This window comes from Myotis myotis, unplaced genomic scaffold, assembly GCF_014108235.1.
Source record: "Myotis myotis isolate mMyoMyo1 unplaced genomic scaffold, mMyoMyo1.p scaffold_m19_p_3, whole genome shotgun sequence".
Taxonomy (NCBI): domain Eukaryota; kingdom Metazoa; phylum Chordata; class Mammalia; order Chiroptera; family Vespertilionidae; genus Myotis; species Myotis myotis.
Window position 1 is genome coordinate 21454173 of NW_023416335.1, and position 17930 is coordinate 21472102.

Here is a 17930-nt window from a genome sequence, read left to right on the forward strand (position 1 = left end):
AGCGAGGACACTTCTAGATCTTTCACTTTCCCAAGATGGCTCAGTTGCTCATCTTAGAAACTGAAGTCCTCCCCCCTCCAAACCTTCACAGCTACTATAATATATATTTTAAATATGAGAATTTTTACAGAAAATACTGATCAGAAGCAATGCCGGCTAAGAGAACATTTATAATGCATATTGAGAGTACACAGCATTCCAGTCTTGGTCCAGAGGGATGTTTTCTTTACCATTCCCGCCCTTTCTGCCACTCCCTCCTTCCACTGCTTCCTCCCCCGCAATTGCGCAGTTGGAGGGGGTGGGGGAAAGGAAGGAAAAACATGAAAGTGATGTAATTCATGATTCCAAGATGGTTACCATGGCGACTATCAGGCATATTGCGCTCTCCGGAGGGCAAACGCTCCTTTCACCCAGCTTTCAGCAAAGGGTTTCGGGGAGAGCTGGTCCACGGCCTAGAGACTGTGGACAGGTAGGAAAACGTCGGTCTTGCCTTCCTCCCACCCCTGGACACGGAGTCTCCTTCAACTAAACCCAGCAGGGACGTAAGTCAGGTTGCCGGTGGGAACTAGGCTTCGCAGCCTCCAGGGATGCCGCGGCGAAGGACACCCTCGCTCCGCGGACTCCGAGAGCCCATTGGTGAGCGATGTCGTCACTCAGAGTGACGTCACCGCGAGGAACGAGGAGGAGCCATAGAGACGGCCGCGGGCCCTTCTAGCGTGGGGAGCGGGGGAGGGGGGCCTCGGGAAGGCACTGGAGGACTGAGGCGGCCGTTCGCGGGAGCCGGCCGAGGAGGTAGGGCTGGGCCGGCCTAGTCCTCGGGCAGTGACTCGGGGGACCGCGCCCGCCTGTGTCCGGCAGAGTCCGCTCCCTTGGCATCTGGTTTCCGCCCTCGGCGCCCAGTTCCCCCGACCGCTGCCAGTGGCCCGGCGCGCTCTCCTCGGCACTAGACCTCGTCCCCCTGCCCGCCCAACAGCCTTGGAGCTCAGCCTCCGTCCCCCCTCTTTCGTGCTTCGCTTCCTCCTTTCTCTTCTGTACCCCGCGTCCTGCTTTCTCGTCTGCCTCCCATAAACCCGGATCGCCCGCAAGGTTGGTGCCTGCACCACTCCCGCACCAAAATACAGAGAAACACTGCATCCAGACGCCGCCGCAGTACACGCAGCCGTCCACGCCACGCGCGCGAAAGCCGCCGGCCAAGGGAAGCGAGGGCGCCGGGGCCCCCGGTCCTGCAGCGCCGGAAGCCCACGTATCCGGCGGCCGCGGCTCGGCGTGCGGGCGTGGGCGGGGCGTGGGCGCGGGCGGGGCTCGCCGCCCGCCGGGGAAGTGGTAGCCCGCAGCCCGGAGCCCGAGCGCCCGGGGCCGGAGAGCGGGTTGGCCGCCGGATGGGGTCTGGTCTCCCTCCAGCAGGAGGACGCCCGTCCTTAGTCTGGGTTCGGATGTTCCCAAGTATTATTTGAGCCCTTGATCAAAATGTCTGTTCTGTGGTTGAGGTTTCCGTCCGCGAAAGACCCTAGTACTTTCCCCCCAGCTGCAGGGAAGCGGAGGTGATGCTGAGAGAGGTACCGAGGCTCCTGCTGCCCTGGGCTGAGAAGCGCCGCAGGAAGGAGGAAGGTTTCTGTAAAGCGCATGTCAAGGCGGAAAGCTCTGCGGAGAATCACTAGCTCAGGAAACCGGTTTCCCTCCACTTGAACTGTTAGCGGGTACCATGTACATCTGCCCTGCTACTTAAATGAATACTTTCACTCTTAAAAAAAAAAAAGAATTCGTTTTATTTATTTTAATATATATTTTTATTGATTTCAGAAAGGAAGGGAGAGGGAGAGAAACATCAATGATGAGAGAGCATCATTGATTGGCTGCCTCCTGCACGCCCCCCACTGGGGACTGAGCCTGCACCCGGGCATATGCTCTGACCGGGAATCTCCTGGTTCATAGATCTGCTCAACCACTGAGCCATGCCCTCCGGGCAATAATTCGTTTTATATATATATATTTTAATATATTTTATTGATTTTTTACAGAGAGGAAGGGAGAGAGATAGAGAGTTAGAAACATCGATGAGAGAGAAACATCGATCAGCTGCCTCCTGCACATCTCCTACTGGGGATATGCCCGCAACCCAGGTACATGCCCTTGACCAGAATCAAACCTGGGACCTTTCAGTCCACAGGCCGACGCTCTATCCACTGAGCCAAACCGGTTTTGGCTCGTTTTATATTTAAAAATATGTTTTTACTGTGTGTGTGTGTGAGAGAGAGAGAGAGAGAGAGATTGATATGAAGTTGCCTCCCCCATGCCAACCGGGACCAGGCCCCTGACCGGGAATCCACCGGTGACCTTTCCGTGCATGGGAGGATGGCTCAACCAGCTGACCCACACTGGCCAGGGCAATACTTTCCATCTTTTAAAGTTTGGGGCAGCTTGGCCAAGTATGGAAAAAAAAAGCTAATTGAAAACAAATCCAGGATATTTATTTTCTACCTGTATTTTTAGGTACAAATAAGTGTACCTTCCTCAGCTTAAATACTTGGCAACCATATAAGTAGATTACTGGGTACTATTGACCAGAAATCAAAATGTCTTTGAAAACTTTCACTGTCGTGTCCATCATCGTATTAAAAGTCATTTCTCTTTGTTGGGGTCTCAAGGTACCATTCTCAAATCCAGGACTAAGAAAACATTCATGATTGTTGGAAGGGAACTTGAAAGAAATGTTACACCTTGAATAGAATATGCAAATATTTTACCCTGGCAGTAGTTAAAAACACTTAAATCCTGATACCTTTATAATTGATGTGTTTTTTCAAATACTGAATTGTTTACTTACTCCTTCTGCCTAGGTCCCAATGTTGACTAGTTGAGACAAATATAAATATGGCTGTCTACTGTTATAATACAGTCTTAGTTATTGCCCGAACAAGGTAAGCCTTGGAATTTCCCTCCTGCCCCCAATATTAATGTGAACTTTATTCTTCTAGATGGAAAAGTATATGTAAAAAGATAGGCTTAGTACACAGATAAAGCTTTGTTGTTTTTAACTGTGTCGGTGTTTAGGAAGCTGACATTTTAATGTATTTAAACTTATCCCAAATTTTCAATATGCTTTAGAACTCAGCTGAGTCATTTTGTGGATGTGTAGTACAGGTAGGATAGAAGATGTAATGGTTTTAGAATGTCATGGATGAATATTACATGAGGCCCTTACATATAAAAAGGAGTCAAGTGGCTGGCAAACAAGCCAGTCCTAGGGCCTATACCTGCCCCAGCAAGATCTGTTATCACTTATTTATTACAAAGAATATTCACCAAGAACGTACTATGTGCTGGATACATTGGACATATTCCCTTTTAGCTATTCAAAAAGTGTTAAATCTTGGCATGCTTCAAAAACAAAGAATGGAAAAAGCCATCTCTTTGCCAAAAGAAGTCTCTTTGCCAGGAACTTTCTTTGCCTAGATAATCTTATTTTAATTTTCAAACAACCTGATGTGCTAGTCTAACTGAAGACTGTGAGCTATTGCCAAAGTAGACTGTAGAGATCCCTGGCTGGGGTGCCCAATTCAAATTCTTATTCCTAAGGTTCTTCAGGAATCTTAGGTGAAGGCCGTTTTGGTTGTCAGTGCCTCTCACTTGAGGGAATCTATGGGAAGGCAGCACGTAAACAAGGCAATTTTATGTGGTTGGTTAACCCCCAAAAGGACCTTGAACTGCTTTGTTCAAATAACATTCCTATTGTCAGTAGAGTAGGTGACGGCACAAGTCTTCCACCTGCTTTCTGGTAGTAGATAAAGAACTTTCAAACATAACCCCTAGTGGGAAAATATTTGCTATTAGATTTTTAAATGAATAGTTGCAGAGTTTCTACTTCTACTATAGCAATTATTCTTGGAATGAACTTACTAATATTTCTCATAGAGTATATTATTCGACCATAAAGGTTACTGTTCTTCAACTGGGATAAAAAGTTATATTTCATTCACTACCGAACATCATCTACTTTAAAATACAGGCTTTAAAACTACTTATTTTAACCTGATACAGTATCTATTTCTTTAACTTTTAAGTTTGTAATAGTTTGTGCTCAACTCAGAGGATGTTGCTCTTTATTCCAGATTCCCTAGCCATTTTGTACATCCTACCTGCTCTTCTTGTTTCCCATCACTTGCATTTCTTCACTTGCCAGATTCCCATTTAAATAAAACATATACGAAGAACTATGGAAGCAGGAAGTACTCCTATCCTAGTCAGTCAGGCAATAAAGGACATCACTTACGAACTAGGATAATACAAAAGCTACACACATCAACTTGCTGGCTACAAAAGGTCCCTGGTGAACCTCAGCTGGAGCAACCCACCCCAGAACCCCAGGTGACAAGCTCTCAGCCCACAGAAGAAACTGGTATGGAGACTAAGGAAGAAAAGCGATCTTATAGACAAAGAATTATGGATGAACTTAAATATTATTACAATGGATTCTATTTTCTTTGGATTGACACCAAAGTTGCTGTCAAAATGATTTGGAGGCTGTTGCATGGACAGATGCTGACCAGACGAGATAGACGAAGGGTAGGCAAGAATCGTATTTTAAAAAAAGAAAGTGTAAAGTTAAAATGAACTATTTAGGAACCAAGTTTTAAACTCAACTTAGAATTCATTTAAAAAATCCCAAAGTAGGAATAGTAACATGGTAAGATTGGGAATTTCTGAGTTTCTTGTCTGCTACTGACTTATTGTACAACTTTAGGCAAAATTTTAAAATTTGTATATATTTGCCTATATAGAATGGTTATAATTATGTTTCTAATCTCTTCAAGGAGTTGAGAGGCTGCAGGTTTGATCTGTGCATCTGAAATACAAACTGTTGTTAATATATTAAGAATATGCATTAAAAAACAATTTTAACAGATACTGTGCTATTCAAGTCCAGACCCCTAAGATAGATGAAAGCTACAAGATACCAATAATATATTTTGATTGTTACAGATTTCCTTGAGGATATCCCATAAATGTTACTTCAGAGCTATGATAAAGAGGAAAATCCCACCTTTCCATTTCCTAAACAGCTGCAGACTGTCAGAGCCAAAGCAGCCTTTTTAGTTTTAGGGGTTTCTGTTTTGTTTTGTTTTTGGCACATTCTAAAATAATGAATATTGCATATGCATTTAATTCTTTAGCTATTGAGGACTTGTGTTGATTTCTTCCGCTTGGTTCCATTTATGGTGTTCATAATTGTACCCTTCATGGAATTCTTATTACCAGTGTTTCTGAAGTTCTTCCCAGAGATGTTGCCATCAACTTTTGAAAGTAAATCTAAAAAGGTACGTAGGAATTTTTAACTTTTAAAAAAATCAGTAGGCTTGCTTCAGTGTTTAGAGAAGTTTTTAGGTTTACAGAAAAATTGAACAGAAAGTACAGAGAATCCCCAGGCACCTCTTCCTCCATTTCCACTATTATTAACATCTTGCATTAATGTGGTACATTTGTTCCAACTGGAAGAACCAATATCTATACATTATGATTAATTAAAGCTTATACTCTACATCAGGGTTCACTCTTTATGTTGTATAGTTTTATTGGTTTTGACAAATGCATAATGTCATGTATCCACCCTCCTACTGCCCTAAAAATCCCCTGTGGCTCACATGTTTGTCCCTCTTCCCTCTATCCTTCAACCTGTGGCAACCACTGATCTTTTTACTGTCTCTGTAGTTTTGCCTTTTCTAGAATGTCATATAGTTGGAATCATATAGTGTGTAGTTTTTTTCAGACTGGCTCCTTTGCCTTAGCAATATGTTTCCTCCATGTCTTTTCATGCCTCATTTCTTTCTGTCACTGCATACTATTTCACGGTATGGATATGCCACAGTTTATTCACTTACCTATTGAAGGACATCTTGGTAGCTTCCAATTTTTGGCGATTATGAATAAAACTGCTAAAAATGCCATGTGTAGGTTTTTGTGTGGACATATGCTTTCAACCCATTTGGGTAAATACCTAAGAGAACAGTTGCTGGATTGTATAGTAAAACTGTTTAGTTTTGAAAAAAATCAATAAACTATCTTCCAAAATAGCTGCATCATTTTGTATTCCCACTAGCAATGAATGAGAGCTTCTTTTGCTCTATATCTTTATCGGCATTTGTGTTGTAGTGCTTTGAGTATTAGCCATTCTAATAGGTGTGCAGTGGAATCTCATTGTTATTTTAATTTATAATTGTTTAATGATATCTGATATGGAGCATCTTTTCATATGCTTCTTTGCCATCTCTATATTTCTTTTGATTTCAGAGAGGAAGGGAAAGGGAGAGAGAGATAGAAACATCAATGATGAGAGAGAATCATTGGTTGGCCGCCTCCTACAGGCTCCGCACGGGGATCGAGCCTGCAATCCTGGCATGTACCCTAACTGGGAATCGAACTGTGACCTCCTGGTTTTTAGGTTGACACTCAACCACTGAGCCGTGCGGGCCAGGCCTATATATCTTCTTTGGAAAGGTGTCTATTCAAATCTTTTTCCCACTTATTAATGGGGTTGTTCATTTTCTTATTGTTGGGATTTAAGAGTTCTTTGTATATTTTTGTATTCAGGTTCTTTATCAGATATCTGTTTTGCAAATATTTTCTTTCAGACTGTGGCTTATCTTTTCATTCCCTTAACTGTGTCTTTTGCAGAACAAATGTTTTAAATTTTAATAACACACAACTTGATGTTTTTTTTCTTGGATCGTGCTTTTTGTGTTGTATCTAAAAACTCTTGCCATATCCAAGATCATCTAAGATTTTCTCCTAGGTGTTTTATAGTTTTGAGTCTATGATCCATGTTGAGTTAATTTACTTAATTTTTTTCCCCTGAAAAAAATTGTATAACAATAAGGAAAGTTGTATAACACCTTTACTGCTTTGGGGTGGAGCAGCCGCTTCCCCTTCACCATCACAGGTTTCTGGCTGTGCAGGATGGTGCTGCCCGGCGGGTGGCCATCTTGCCAGATCCGCAGATCTGGGCAGTACATGTTTTTGCATCATGTACCACCTGATGTTTGTAGGCAAATTAGCCGTACACTGCATCGTATGGGATATGGAAGCCGAAGGCCTGTTCAAACACCTTTGCTGTCTGCAGTTACCAAGATAAAACGTCTCCAATTCTCACAGGAACACAAGGATTGGACAGTCGAGCATTGGAAAAAAGTCATGTGGTCCGATGAATCACGTTTCCAGTTACATCATCCAGATGGCAGAGTGAGAATTTGGTGGAAACAGCATGAAAGCATGTACCCCACATGCATGAGTACAACCCTTCAAGCTGGTGGGGGCAGTGTTATGGTTTGGGGCATGTTTTCCTGGCATGTTTGGGCCCTTTAATTCGTGTGGAACAACGTCTGAATAGCACAACATACCTAAGTATCATTGCTGATCAAGTTCATCCTATCATGTTGCTGGCGTATCCCAATGGAGATGGCTTCTTCCAACAAGACAATGCGCCATGCCACGGTGCTCGTATTGTGCAGGAATGGTTTCAAGAACATGAGGGAGACTTTACCTTGCTTAGGTGGCCCCCACAATCACCAGGTCTCAATCCAATTGAGCATTTGTGGAACGAAGTTAAAAGAGCCATCAGGCAGCTGGTTCCACAACCATCAAATCTCACAGAACTAGACAGTGCTATTCATCAGGCATGGTGTCAGATTCCTCGCATCACCTTTCAACATCTAGTGGAGTCAATGCCAAGAAGAATCGCCGCAGTATTGAAGGCAAAAGGTGGCCCAACGAAGTACTGATGGGGTGGTTATAATAATCTGGCCACTCATGTTCAAATATATCCTACGTTCAAAGGCTGTTAAATCGCGTTGTTTACCTGTATCTTCAGAAAAAAAATCACTTCTACTGTCATGGTAAACAACCTGTTTCCCTATTTATAATGGTCTGGCCCTCTAGCAACTTCAGCTCAAAATTATAGCTAATTTGCCTACAAACGTCAGGTGGTCATAATAATCTGGCCACTCAGTGTATATACATCATGGACACAGTCCTAGAAAATACTTTCTTGTTTTCTTTGTTGCATGAAAAGAGAGACAGCAAGCAAACAAGAGTGCTAGCTTTCTGTTTACATCGGAGCACAGTACCATGCATTTCTCTTTCATAGTACTTCTCAGTTACACTTTCACATCCATTTTTGGAGTTACTAGTTTATCTTTAGGCACTAATGTTTGTCTCTCCCATTAGACTAGAAGTTCCATAACTGTTTTTGCTCATTTTTTCTCTAGCGCATGGTAGATGCTCAATAAGTGGACAGATGGATGGATATGGATATGTATTTAAAACACATTTTTATTGATTTCAGAGAGTAAGGAAGAGAGAGAGAAAGATAGAAACATCAATGATGAGAGAGAATCATTGATTGGCTACCTCCTGCACACCCCACACTGGGGAACGAGCTCACAACCCGGGCATGTGCCCTGACCAGGAATTGAACCCTGACCTCCTGGTTCGTAGATTGACACTCTATGTGGATGTGTATATGGATGTGGATGTAGTTGAGTGCAATGGATGACTAAAAATGGTATTGACTAATGGTAATGACTAATCATGGTATTGCCGTTGTGTGAGTTTATGGCTGAGTCCTTTAAGATCTTTCTAAAAACCAAAGATTGCCATAATTGGGTGATCATTAGAATCTCTTGGGCAACTTAAAAATATGTATATATAAGATATATATGCCAAAGCCGGTTTGGCTCAGTGGATAGAGCGTCGGCCTGCGGACTGAAAGGTCCCAGGTTCGATTCCGGTCAGGGGCATGTACGTTGGTTGCAGGCAGCTGATCGATGTTTCTCTCTCATCGATGTTTCTAACTCTCTATCTCTCTCCCTTCCTCTCTGTAAAAAAATCAATAAAATATATTTAAAAAAAAAAGATATATATTTCTGCTTCTCGGTATTGTCCTGAATCCTGACCGTGGTTATTTTGAAAATGCCACTGCATTGCATTTCTTTTAAAATATATTTTTATTGATTTCAGAGAGGAAGGTAGAGGGAGAGAGAAATAGAAACATCAGTGGTGAGAGAGAATCATTAATTGGCTGCCTTCTGCATGTTCCACCCTGGGGACCAAGCCTGCAACCCAGGCAAGTGCCCTTACTGGGAACAAATCGTAGCCTCCTGGTTCATAGGTCAATGCCCAATCACTGAGTCATGCTGGCTGGGCCACACAGCATTTCTGATGATGAACAAGGATTTAGAAATAATGATCAACATAGTGTCTTAAGAGTGTACACTCAATTCTCTTCTGTGTAGTGCTTTGTTCATATCTGTTATAGCACTTAACTCATTATATTGTAATAAATTGTGTTTGTTTTACATAAACTATAAGCTACTTTAGGGTAGAGTTAATTACCTAGTTTTCTTTGTTTATGGCTCAAGAAAAATCCAGGGCCACTCAGACTAGGGGTTTGTTCAACTAGAAGTCTAGATTGTTTATACCAGATTTAGAAATAGTATCTCATTTATTTATGTATGTGTTTTATTATTATTTTAAAATATATTTTTATTAATTTCAGAGATGAAGGGAGAGAGAGATATAAACATCAATGATGAGAGAGAAATATTGGTTGGATGCCTCCTGAATGCCCCTCCTGGGGTTTGAGCCCACAACCCCGGCAAGTGTCCTTGACCGGAATTGAACCCGGGACTCTTCAGGCCAAGGCTCTATCTACTGAGCCAAACCAGCTAGGGCAAGAAATAGTATCTCATTTATAAATAACTCAGACAATGCAAGTGTCTATCAGTAGACAAATGGGTTAAAAACCTGTAGTACTGGTACATATATACAATGGAATATTACTCGGCCATAAAAAAGAATGCAACGTTACTATTTGTGACAGCATGGGTGGACCTTGAGGGTATTAAGCTAAGTGAAATAAGTCAGACAGAGAATGACAAATACCATATGATTTCACTTACATGTAAAATCTAAAGAGCAAAATAAATGATTAAACAAAACAGAAACAGACCCATAGATGTGGAGAACAGATTGCTGGTTGCCAGAGGGGAGAGGGGTTGGGGGTTGGGTGAAAAAGGTGAAAGGAGTAAGTATTACTAATTGGTGGTTACAAAATAATCATGGGATGTAAAGTATAGCATAGGAAATATAATCAATAATATTGTAATAACTATTTTGGTGCCAGGTGGGTGTTTGAAATATCGGGAAGATTGTGTAAAGCAGTGGTTCTCAACCTTCCTAATGCCGTGACCCTTTAATACAGTTCCTCATGTTGTGGTGACCCCCAATTTCATTGTTACAAATTGAACATAATTAAAGGATAGTGATTAATCACAAAAACAATATGTAATTACATATGTGTTTTCCGATGGTCTTAGGCGACCCCTGTGAAAGGGTCGCGACCCACAGGTTGAGAACCGCTGGTGTAAAGTATATGATTGTCTAACCACTATACTGTACACCTGAAATGAATACAAAATAGTGTTGACTATAAACTGTAGTTGAAAAATAAAATGTAAAAAAGGAAATAGTATCTCATTCTAAATAATGACAAAGCCTATCATTGAGGGGATATTTTGGATCTATCAAATATTTATGACCATTGTATTAGCAATAAATAAAGAGGATGGCTTTGTGACAAAAATTAAGGAGATAAGTTGCAAACAGAGACTACTTTTTATTTGCTCTGGTTCTCACAGAAACCATTCATTTAGGTTTGAGAATAATATTGATACATGAACTAGGGATGAACAAGAACAAGGTAACAGTTCTTTTTCTTGCATCCTTATCTACCAAGTTGTAATCATGAAGGACTGATGAACTTTTCCTCTTCTATTATTAAGGAAGAAAAACAGAAAAAGAAAATGGCTGCAAAGTTGAAACTAGCAAGATTTCTTCAAGAAACAATGACAGAAATGGCAAAGAGGAAGAGGACCAGGCTGGGAGAGGCCTCTACACAGTTCTCATCCTATGTCGAACAGGTGTCAGTCTTTGATATAATACCAAACAGCTTCTGGGCTGGGACTCTTATGAAATATGCATGTTATCATGGATCTTCCAAATTGTTTACAATCTTTGAATTTGCAAATCTAAGTTATATAGATATGATATTCCAAATGTTTATAGTTTTGTGGGTTTTTTGGGTTTTTTTTTGCAGAAATGTTTATCTTAAAGCAGCCAATGTGCTGAAGACAATGATAACTTCTTGGAAAGAACAGAATTAGGCAAATGTTTGAACTATTCCTGATTTTTCAGTTGATTTAGGCCGACTTCAGATTTCTTTACTCCTCTTTGTACCCACTTCTAGACCTAAGACAGAATCCATAAATGCTTTGATCTGTCTTTCAAATAGTCTATTGGGAATGTTATTAAGTAGGAAGCACATTTTAATTGTTTAATTGAGCCCGTTTGTCCTGCTGCCTAGGTCCAAATAGGCCACAAGCCCAGCACAAAGGAGATAGTTCGCTTTTCCAAACTGTTTGAAGATGAGCTCACCCTTAACCACTTAGATCGCGCACAGCTGGTCGCCCTTTGCAAACTGCTAGAACTGCCGTATTTTGGAACCAACAATTTGCTCCGCTTTCAGCTTCGGATGAAACTGAAGTCTATAAAAGCAGATGATGAAGTAAGAGCTTAACTCTGTCTCCAGGGAATTCGCAAGGCTTCGGGAGATATCTTAGAATGGCCTTGTGATAAAGTGCAGTATCTTCTGTTAGGTCTGCTCATGGACTGGTTCTAGGAAAAGGAGTGGTTTTAACCACTGTTACCATGACAGCCTGAACCTTGATTTCTCTTTTTAGGAGTTACTGTACGCTGACCCATTTTCTTGAGAAGGCCATTATAAGCAATTAGTAATTTGGAAGTCTTAGCTGGGACTAATCTGAAGGAAGTTAGGACCCACTGGGAAGGAGCGGCAGCCCCGTAGATTCCTGACTCTTCCGCCAAGGACAGGACTCCACCCCCACACCTCTGCTCCCTTCCCGCAGAGCTGGTGCCAAAGTAAATGTTCTGCTGGGTGAGCTGGCTTGGTAAGAAGGGGTGGCAAGACAGGGAGGGAAAGCAGTGCCTAGACATCTGTGAAAGAAAGGCACAATTTGGACTATAACTACTAATTAGACTCCTTTAAAAAATGGAAAGAATCTTCCTTGAATCTGTATCAGCTGCTTCAAAGCATTCTGTCTGGTTTGGCTCAGTGGATAGAGCATCGGGTTTGGGTTCTGGTCAAGAGCACATGCCTGGGTTAGGGGCTTGATGCCCAGTAGGGAGCGTGCAGGAGGCAGCCAATCAGTGATTCTCATAATTGATGTTTCTATCTCCCTCTCTCTGTCCCTTCCTCTCTGAAATCAATAAAAAAAATATGTTAAAAAAAAAAAGGCATTCTGCCTTCGGGAAGCAGGATTCTCAGAACTGAGACTCACGATCCCACCGGCCCCATTTAGATTTCAGTTGTTGTTTTCAGAACTTTGGAATAAACAATACTGGTCCCAGGAGTATCATGGTTTTGTGTCACACCAAGCAGAAACTGTGTTATTTACTGAGGGAGTTTTGTGGACCAGAGAGTTAAGGCCATTCCTGGGGTGTTGGTGCGGGACAATGGGGGAAAGAATACCACCGGAACAGACAACAGGTGGTACAAAGCTTTTCAAGTGAAATATTTTCTAAATGAAACTGAAAGCTGCCATGACAGGAAGGAGTAGAGACGTCACAAGTAGGTAAATGCAAATCAAGAGGGAAAATAATTACTTTGGTGACAGAATGTTGAGGAGAAGTTATGTAAATATCTCTGATGTTATTAACTAGAGGCATGAATTCCTGCATGGGTGGGGTCTGGCCAGCCCTGCCCCTGATCATGGTGGGGGGTGGGCCCGGCTGGGGGGAAGGGCTGCAGGAGGTTGGCCGGCCAGCCACGCCCCCCTGGTCAAACTCCTGGTCGAGGGGACAATTTGCATATTAGGCTTTTATTATATAAGATACCTTTTGGCAGGATGCCCTTCATCTCAACTGCCACACCTTCCTAAGTCACCTTGTTTTTATAGGTGGCTGACCTTTGCAGCAGTCAGTATGGGCACTAAGTATTGGAAGCATCAGATCCTGTGTTTCCCCTGACTCGGTGGAGTTAGGTGAAATTGGAACCAAAGATCCAACACCATTCCTTACATTTCTTCCAGGTAATTGCCGAAGAAGGGGTGAGTGCTTTGAGTGTGCCAGAACTACAGTCTGCATGTAGGGCCCGAGGGATGAGATCACTGGGTCTCACTGAGGAGCAACTGGTACAACAGCTCACAGAGGCAAGTAGCAGCTTTCCAGGGCCTTTTCACTGGCTCTCTTCCCTACACATTGCAGACTTATTTTGTGATTTCTATTTTGCAAGTGAGCCATCTTACCTAATTTGCTTTATTTAATTGAGCGGTGGGATACCAAAGCAGCTAGATTTTTTGGACGGAGACAAAGTACTGTATTAGTTTTCTATGGCTGCATAACCAATGACCACATTTACTGGCTTAAAACAACGCCCATTTATTTGTTCCCTGTCCTGTAGGTTAGAGGTGCAGGCTGCATTCCTTTCTGGAGGCTGTGGGGGAGACCCCACTTCCAAGCTCATTCCACTTGTTGGCTGAATTTAGTTCTGAATTTAGCTGCGGGACTGAGGTGCTCGTTTCCTCACTGGCTGTCAGCCCTGGGCTACTCACTCCCGGAGGCCACCAGCATTCCTTACCTCTAGGTCGCCTCCATCTGCAAAGAACTTCTCTTATGCCAACCTTCCACATGCTTTAAATCTCGGAGTTCCTTTGGTTTTGATCTCTAGTCCCAGATTTAAAGATCTCATGTGATTAGGTGAGGCCTCCCGGATAATCTTCCCATCTTAAGGGGGAAAGCAGTAGATGATCCTGGGTCACATCCAGGCCTCCCATTCTGTGACTCTGTCATGTTTTATTCCCCAGTGGCAGGACCTCCACCTGAAGGAGAACGTCCCTCCTTCTCTTTTGCTCCTGTCACGAACCTTCTATTTGATAGATGTGAAGCCAAAGCCAATTGAGATCCCACTAAGTGGAGAGGTGAGTAGCTGGGCTCAGGGGCCCCCTCCCCAAAATCTCTTATTTCCTACTGCAGTCAGAGTAGGCATTTCTTTTGGCATATCTTTTGGAATTTTGGCCAACTGGCCTTAAAATCCTTTTTAAATTACTAAAAATATTAAAATCACGAAAACTATCTCTAGCTCTAGGGATGTTACTGCCTTTGATCCCAGCTTGATTTGGTTTCACTAATAGGTGTCCCGATCATTCCTTCTTATTAACAATCTAGTCTTCAGACTGTTTTCACTACTTTCTCCTTTGAGACTGAATGGTTCTTGTTCTATTACATCTGTTTCATTTGTCCAGATTCCTATTAATTTTTAAGCAGTGAATGGCCAATTTAGAATCTAAACTTTTGGTCTTTCTACAACTTATTGTCTTAATGTTTGTTGTTGTTGTCTTTAACTCAGTAGCCTTTTTTTCTTCTTGTATTTTACTGAAGAACCAGGACTGGCCCAATCACTAGCATCTTGCTCTGGGTCCACCAGAAAGGGCCTCTCACTGTTCTACTTTGTGGCTTCTTGTCTAATCAGAACCTGCATGGGTGAGCAAGGAAAAGACCTATTGAGCATGCTGCACATGTGTTTTAGTAGATTAGATGAAATATTCTGGAGTGAGGACCAACCATTTTAAATCTTAGTTATGCTGTTGACTCCTTGGACAAGCCAAGGAAAATGGTATGAATTCAGCATGAAAAATACACTTCAGGAGACCCCATCTTGCTTTCCTTTTGCAGAGTTCCAGAGACTAATCTGGATTTGGGCTTTGTCCAGGAAGGATTCTAGGGAGACTAGGTAGGAGCAATTTTGGAGCACAGACCATGTTCAAAAAAGGCAGGCTATTGGGTTCTTCTTCTTACTCTATCTTTGGTCTTCAAGTCAGATCAAAGTTATCTGTCATTCATTGACTGCTGTCAGGAGCAAGGAAATCTTGGAATAGCACAATGTCTCAGAGCTAAATTTGGGTTCTCAGACTTATTGTAGATGGGCAGAAACTCTTTATCCAGATGTTGTTTTCTGGAATGGTTGAGAAAGACCTAGGAATTAAGGACAAAATGACAACCTCCTAGCCATTTTATTGCTTTGCTTTAAAAAAAATATCCAATTTTAAAACTCCTATTCTCCATATGTACAAAATGAAAACAAGTAGTATGCTAGGCTCTATAAAAAATTTAGAGACATCAAATAGAATATTTTATAATTTTGGATATACGTAGCCCTTTTCCCTCCAAAGTACACAAAGAAATTACTTATTTCCAAAGAGCAGTGCTATATTTTTAAATCTAATTAATTCTTAAAGACAAGTTAACTATCTATTCTAAAATGCCACCCTCTCCCTCGTTTTATAGGAGCCATTTAAATAACTTTTATCATTAGGAGCCAGCAATGATAAATGTCAGTCTTGACCAAGTTATATCCATGCCATTAGAAATAGATGGTAATTGAGAAATGGCACCTTTTTTGAGACTAGAATACCACCAGAATTGGCAAACCAGTAGCTTGTTAATGATTGAAGATTTTAAATAATGGAATCTAATTAGAGTGCAACTTGTGTTCAAAATTGCAAGATAAATAATACTAAGTTGTTATTTCAGGGACATATTTCATATGTTACTCATAAAGGGTATATAGTTGGAGCAAGTTAGGGATTTAGTGGAAAGTGAATTGTTCTAGAAAGCATTGACTACTTACTGTGGAAGTGCTTCTGAGTTTCAGGAAGACCATAAAGTTCATGCTTATATAACATCTCTCTCCCTAGGCTCCGAAGACACATAGTCCTGTGGAATCACCTACTTCACCTGAGTCTAAAGAGAACTTGGTGGACTTAGCACCTCAACTGAAGGGAACTAAGGTTACACCATTACTTTTCATATGATTAATTAGGTTAAACATGAAAATAAGTTCATTTCTCTATCTGTAACCCCTTAATGAAACTGAACTTCAATGGTGTTCTTTAATAAGTAATATTTGTTGTATTATTTGCTGTTTCTAAGAAAGTTCAACATTTGGTTATATGTAATTAGGTTCCAGACTTTGCCTCTTGAGTCCTGTGCCAGAATCTGAAGTAGTTGTTGTAGGTTCCTGGTAGTCATGGCAGTAGGACTATCTATCTCATGCACATTATTTTAAAACTAGTAACCCACCTCTCAATTCTGATGTTTAAGGATGAAAAATTTATGAAACTGCCACCAATTACATCATCACCCATAACACCATCAACACCTATTTCATTACCTAAAGGATCCGTGACTTCTGCTAAAGAAGCTGTAAGTATGACCTAAAAAAAGAAAACCCCTTTCCCTCTAGTTCTTTTTAAGGGCAGTGAAAATCTAGAATCTTAACTATTGTAAAACACTGCACAGCTCTTCCTGTCATTCAAACAGGAAGCTGTAGGCTGAATTTTAGTCATCTTATAACCACTACATTTTTTAAACTCAATTATCCAAAAGTGAAAAAAAAAAAAAATCAACCAATGCAACCGTGGATCAGACCTAAACATGTTAAGTCTAGAAGCTAATTACAATATAGGCAGATTCTTATTTTCCTTTGTGCCAGATGGAAATAGTTCCCATATGTTGTATATTTCACACAGGATTCATGTCAGGAAATACTAGCAGGAAAGCAATTTAAATCTTAGGAGAAATGCTTGTAAATAACAAATTACTTACCTATTTTTCCATTTGGATAAAGGCATTTGGGGCAAGAGAAAAAAGCATAATACAAGTAAACAGTATAGGGGTCATGGGAGAGTTGAACTGTGCAGTGAGCAGCTCTCCTGGCTCCTGAGGACCAGAGCACCAGGCAACAGGTAGATGGGGCAAATTGCATCGAGGCCTGGTTTGCAAGTCTTTATTTTTATTACCAAGATAAATTACAAACTCAGATTTGACCTTGTGGTCTGTCATTTTGATTTAAGAAAACAAAGTAACTCCTGAAGAACTTACACATCTAATTGTGACCAGGGGCTAACATCCTTATGTTTTGTACCTAGACACTCCAGGCCAAATCACAAGACAACTCAGAGCAGCACCACTAGTTCCAAAGGAGCCCTGGAGGATGAAGCTCACGCTCTCAGCTTCCTGCCCTCAGCAGTGGCATCCGTAAAGCACCTCCCAGCTAAGACTGTGTCTAGTTTGAGTAGAGGATCAGGGGCAGTCCTTTGAGACCTTGTAAACACTCCTGATGATGTCAGCAGTCAGACCAAGTTCAGACCATTTAGAAAACTATAATTGCAAAGCCCATTTCCTTTGTGTCATTATGTCATCCCACTAAACTTTGTGTAAAGCACCCCCCACCCCATGTTATTTGTAACAGCTTCGTATTTGTGCCCATTTCCTCCCTTTAGGGGAGGAAATTTTTTTTGCATAATGGAATCAGCTTAGTCCTTAGATAACTCTGCCTCCTATGACTTGGCAATCTGAGTAAGAACTTAGAAACTCCAACCACCATTGTAAGAGCACCTCACCAACTCGTTCAGAGTGATCCGCCGGTAGGAACAGTGCTCTGGAAACAAAGTGCTTAGGAGATGGAATGGACATTCCTCAGTGAGGTCTTTCTGGATATAAAGGAAAAACTTCCTGGAGAATAAAATGGGGAATTAGACTGGCAATCAAAAGAGGTTTGGCTGCTGCTTGGCTGTTCTGAGACTTCCCCTCTGGGTCTGCAGGAATCCAGGAGGCGGCCATGATTCTAGCACATATGGCTTTCATTAGTCACCATTTTGCTAGGAAGCATAATTAAGGGTTTAAGACTTAACCATTTGTTTGTGCTGGGTGTGTGTTTTTCTGGTCTGTTTGTCTTTCACAAACAAGACTATTTATTAGTCATAGGGGTGGTTAAAGTCTGATATAATCCCTATGCTACCCAG

General features: G+C 41.6%; 1 protein-coding gene across 1 annotated transcript; it reads left to right on the forward strand.

Annotated features, from left to right (window-relative positions):
* Positions 1 to 357: 357 nt before the first annotated feature.
* LETM2 (leucine zipper and EF-hand containing transmembrane protein 2) lies at positions 358 to 17229 on the forward strand. Its single transcript, XM_036296774.1, has 11 exons — positions 358 to 792; positions 2838 to 2918; positions 4110 to 4563; positions 5172 to 5315; positions 10833 to 10970; positions 11414 to 11614; positions 13158 to 13277; positions 13932 to 14045; positions 15822 to 15914; positions 16228 to 16329; positions 17055 to 17229. The coding sequence occupies exons 2-11, from the start codon at positions 2872 to 2874 to the stop codon at positions 17097 to 17099; spliced, it is 1458 nt and encodes a 485-aa protein (XP_036152667.1). The 5' UTR covers positions 358 to 792; positions 2838 to 2871; the 3' UTR covers positions 17100 to 17229.
* Positions 17230 to 17930: the final 701 nt, after the last annotated feature.

Coding starts and splice junctions, on each gene's coding strand:
- LETM2 (XM_036296774.1), top strand. CDS start 2,872: ATGGCTGTCTACTGTTATAATACAGTCTTAGTTATTGCCCGAACAAG. Junction 4,564..5,171: donor CCAGACGAGATAGACGAAGG/GTAGGCAAGAAT, acceptor TTAATTCTTTAG/CTATTGAGGACTTGTGTTGA. Junction 10,971..11,413: donor TCTCATCCTATGTCGAACAG/GTGTCAGTCTTT, acceptor CCTGCTGCCTAG/GTCCAAATAGGCCACAAGCC.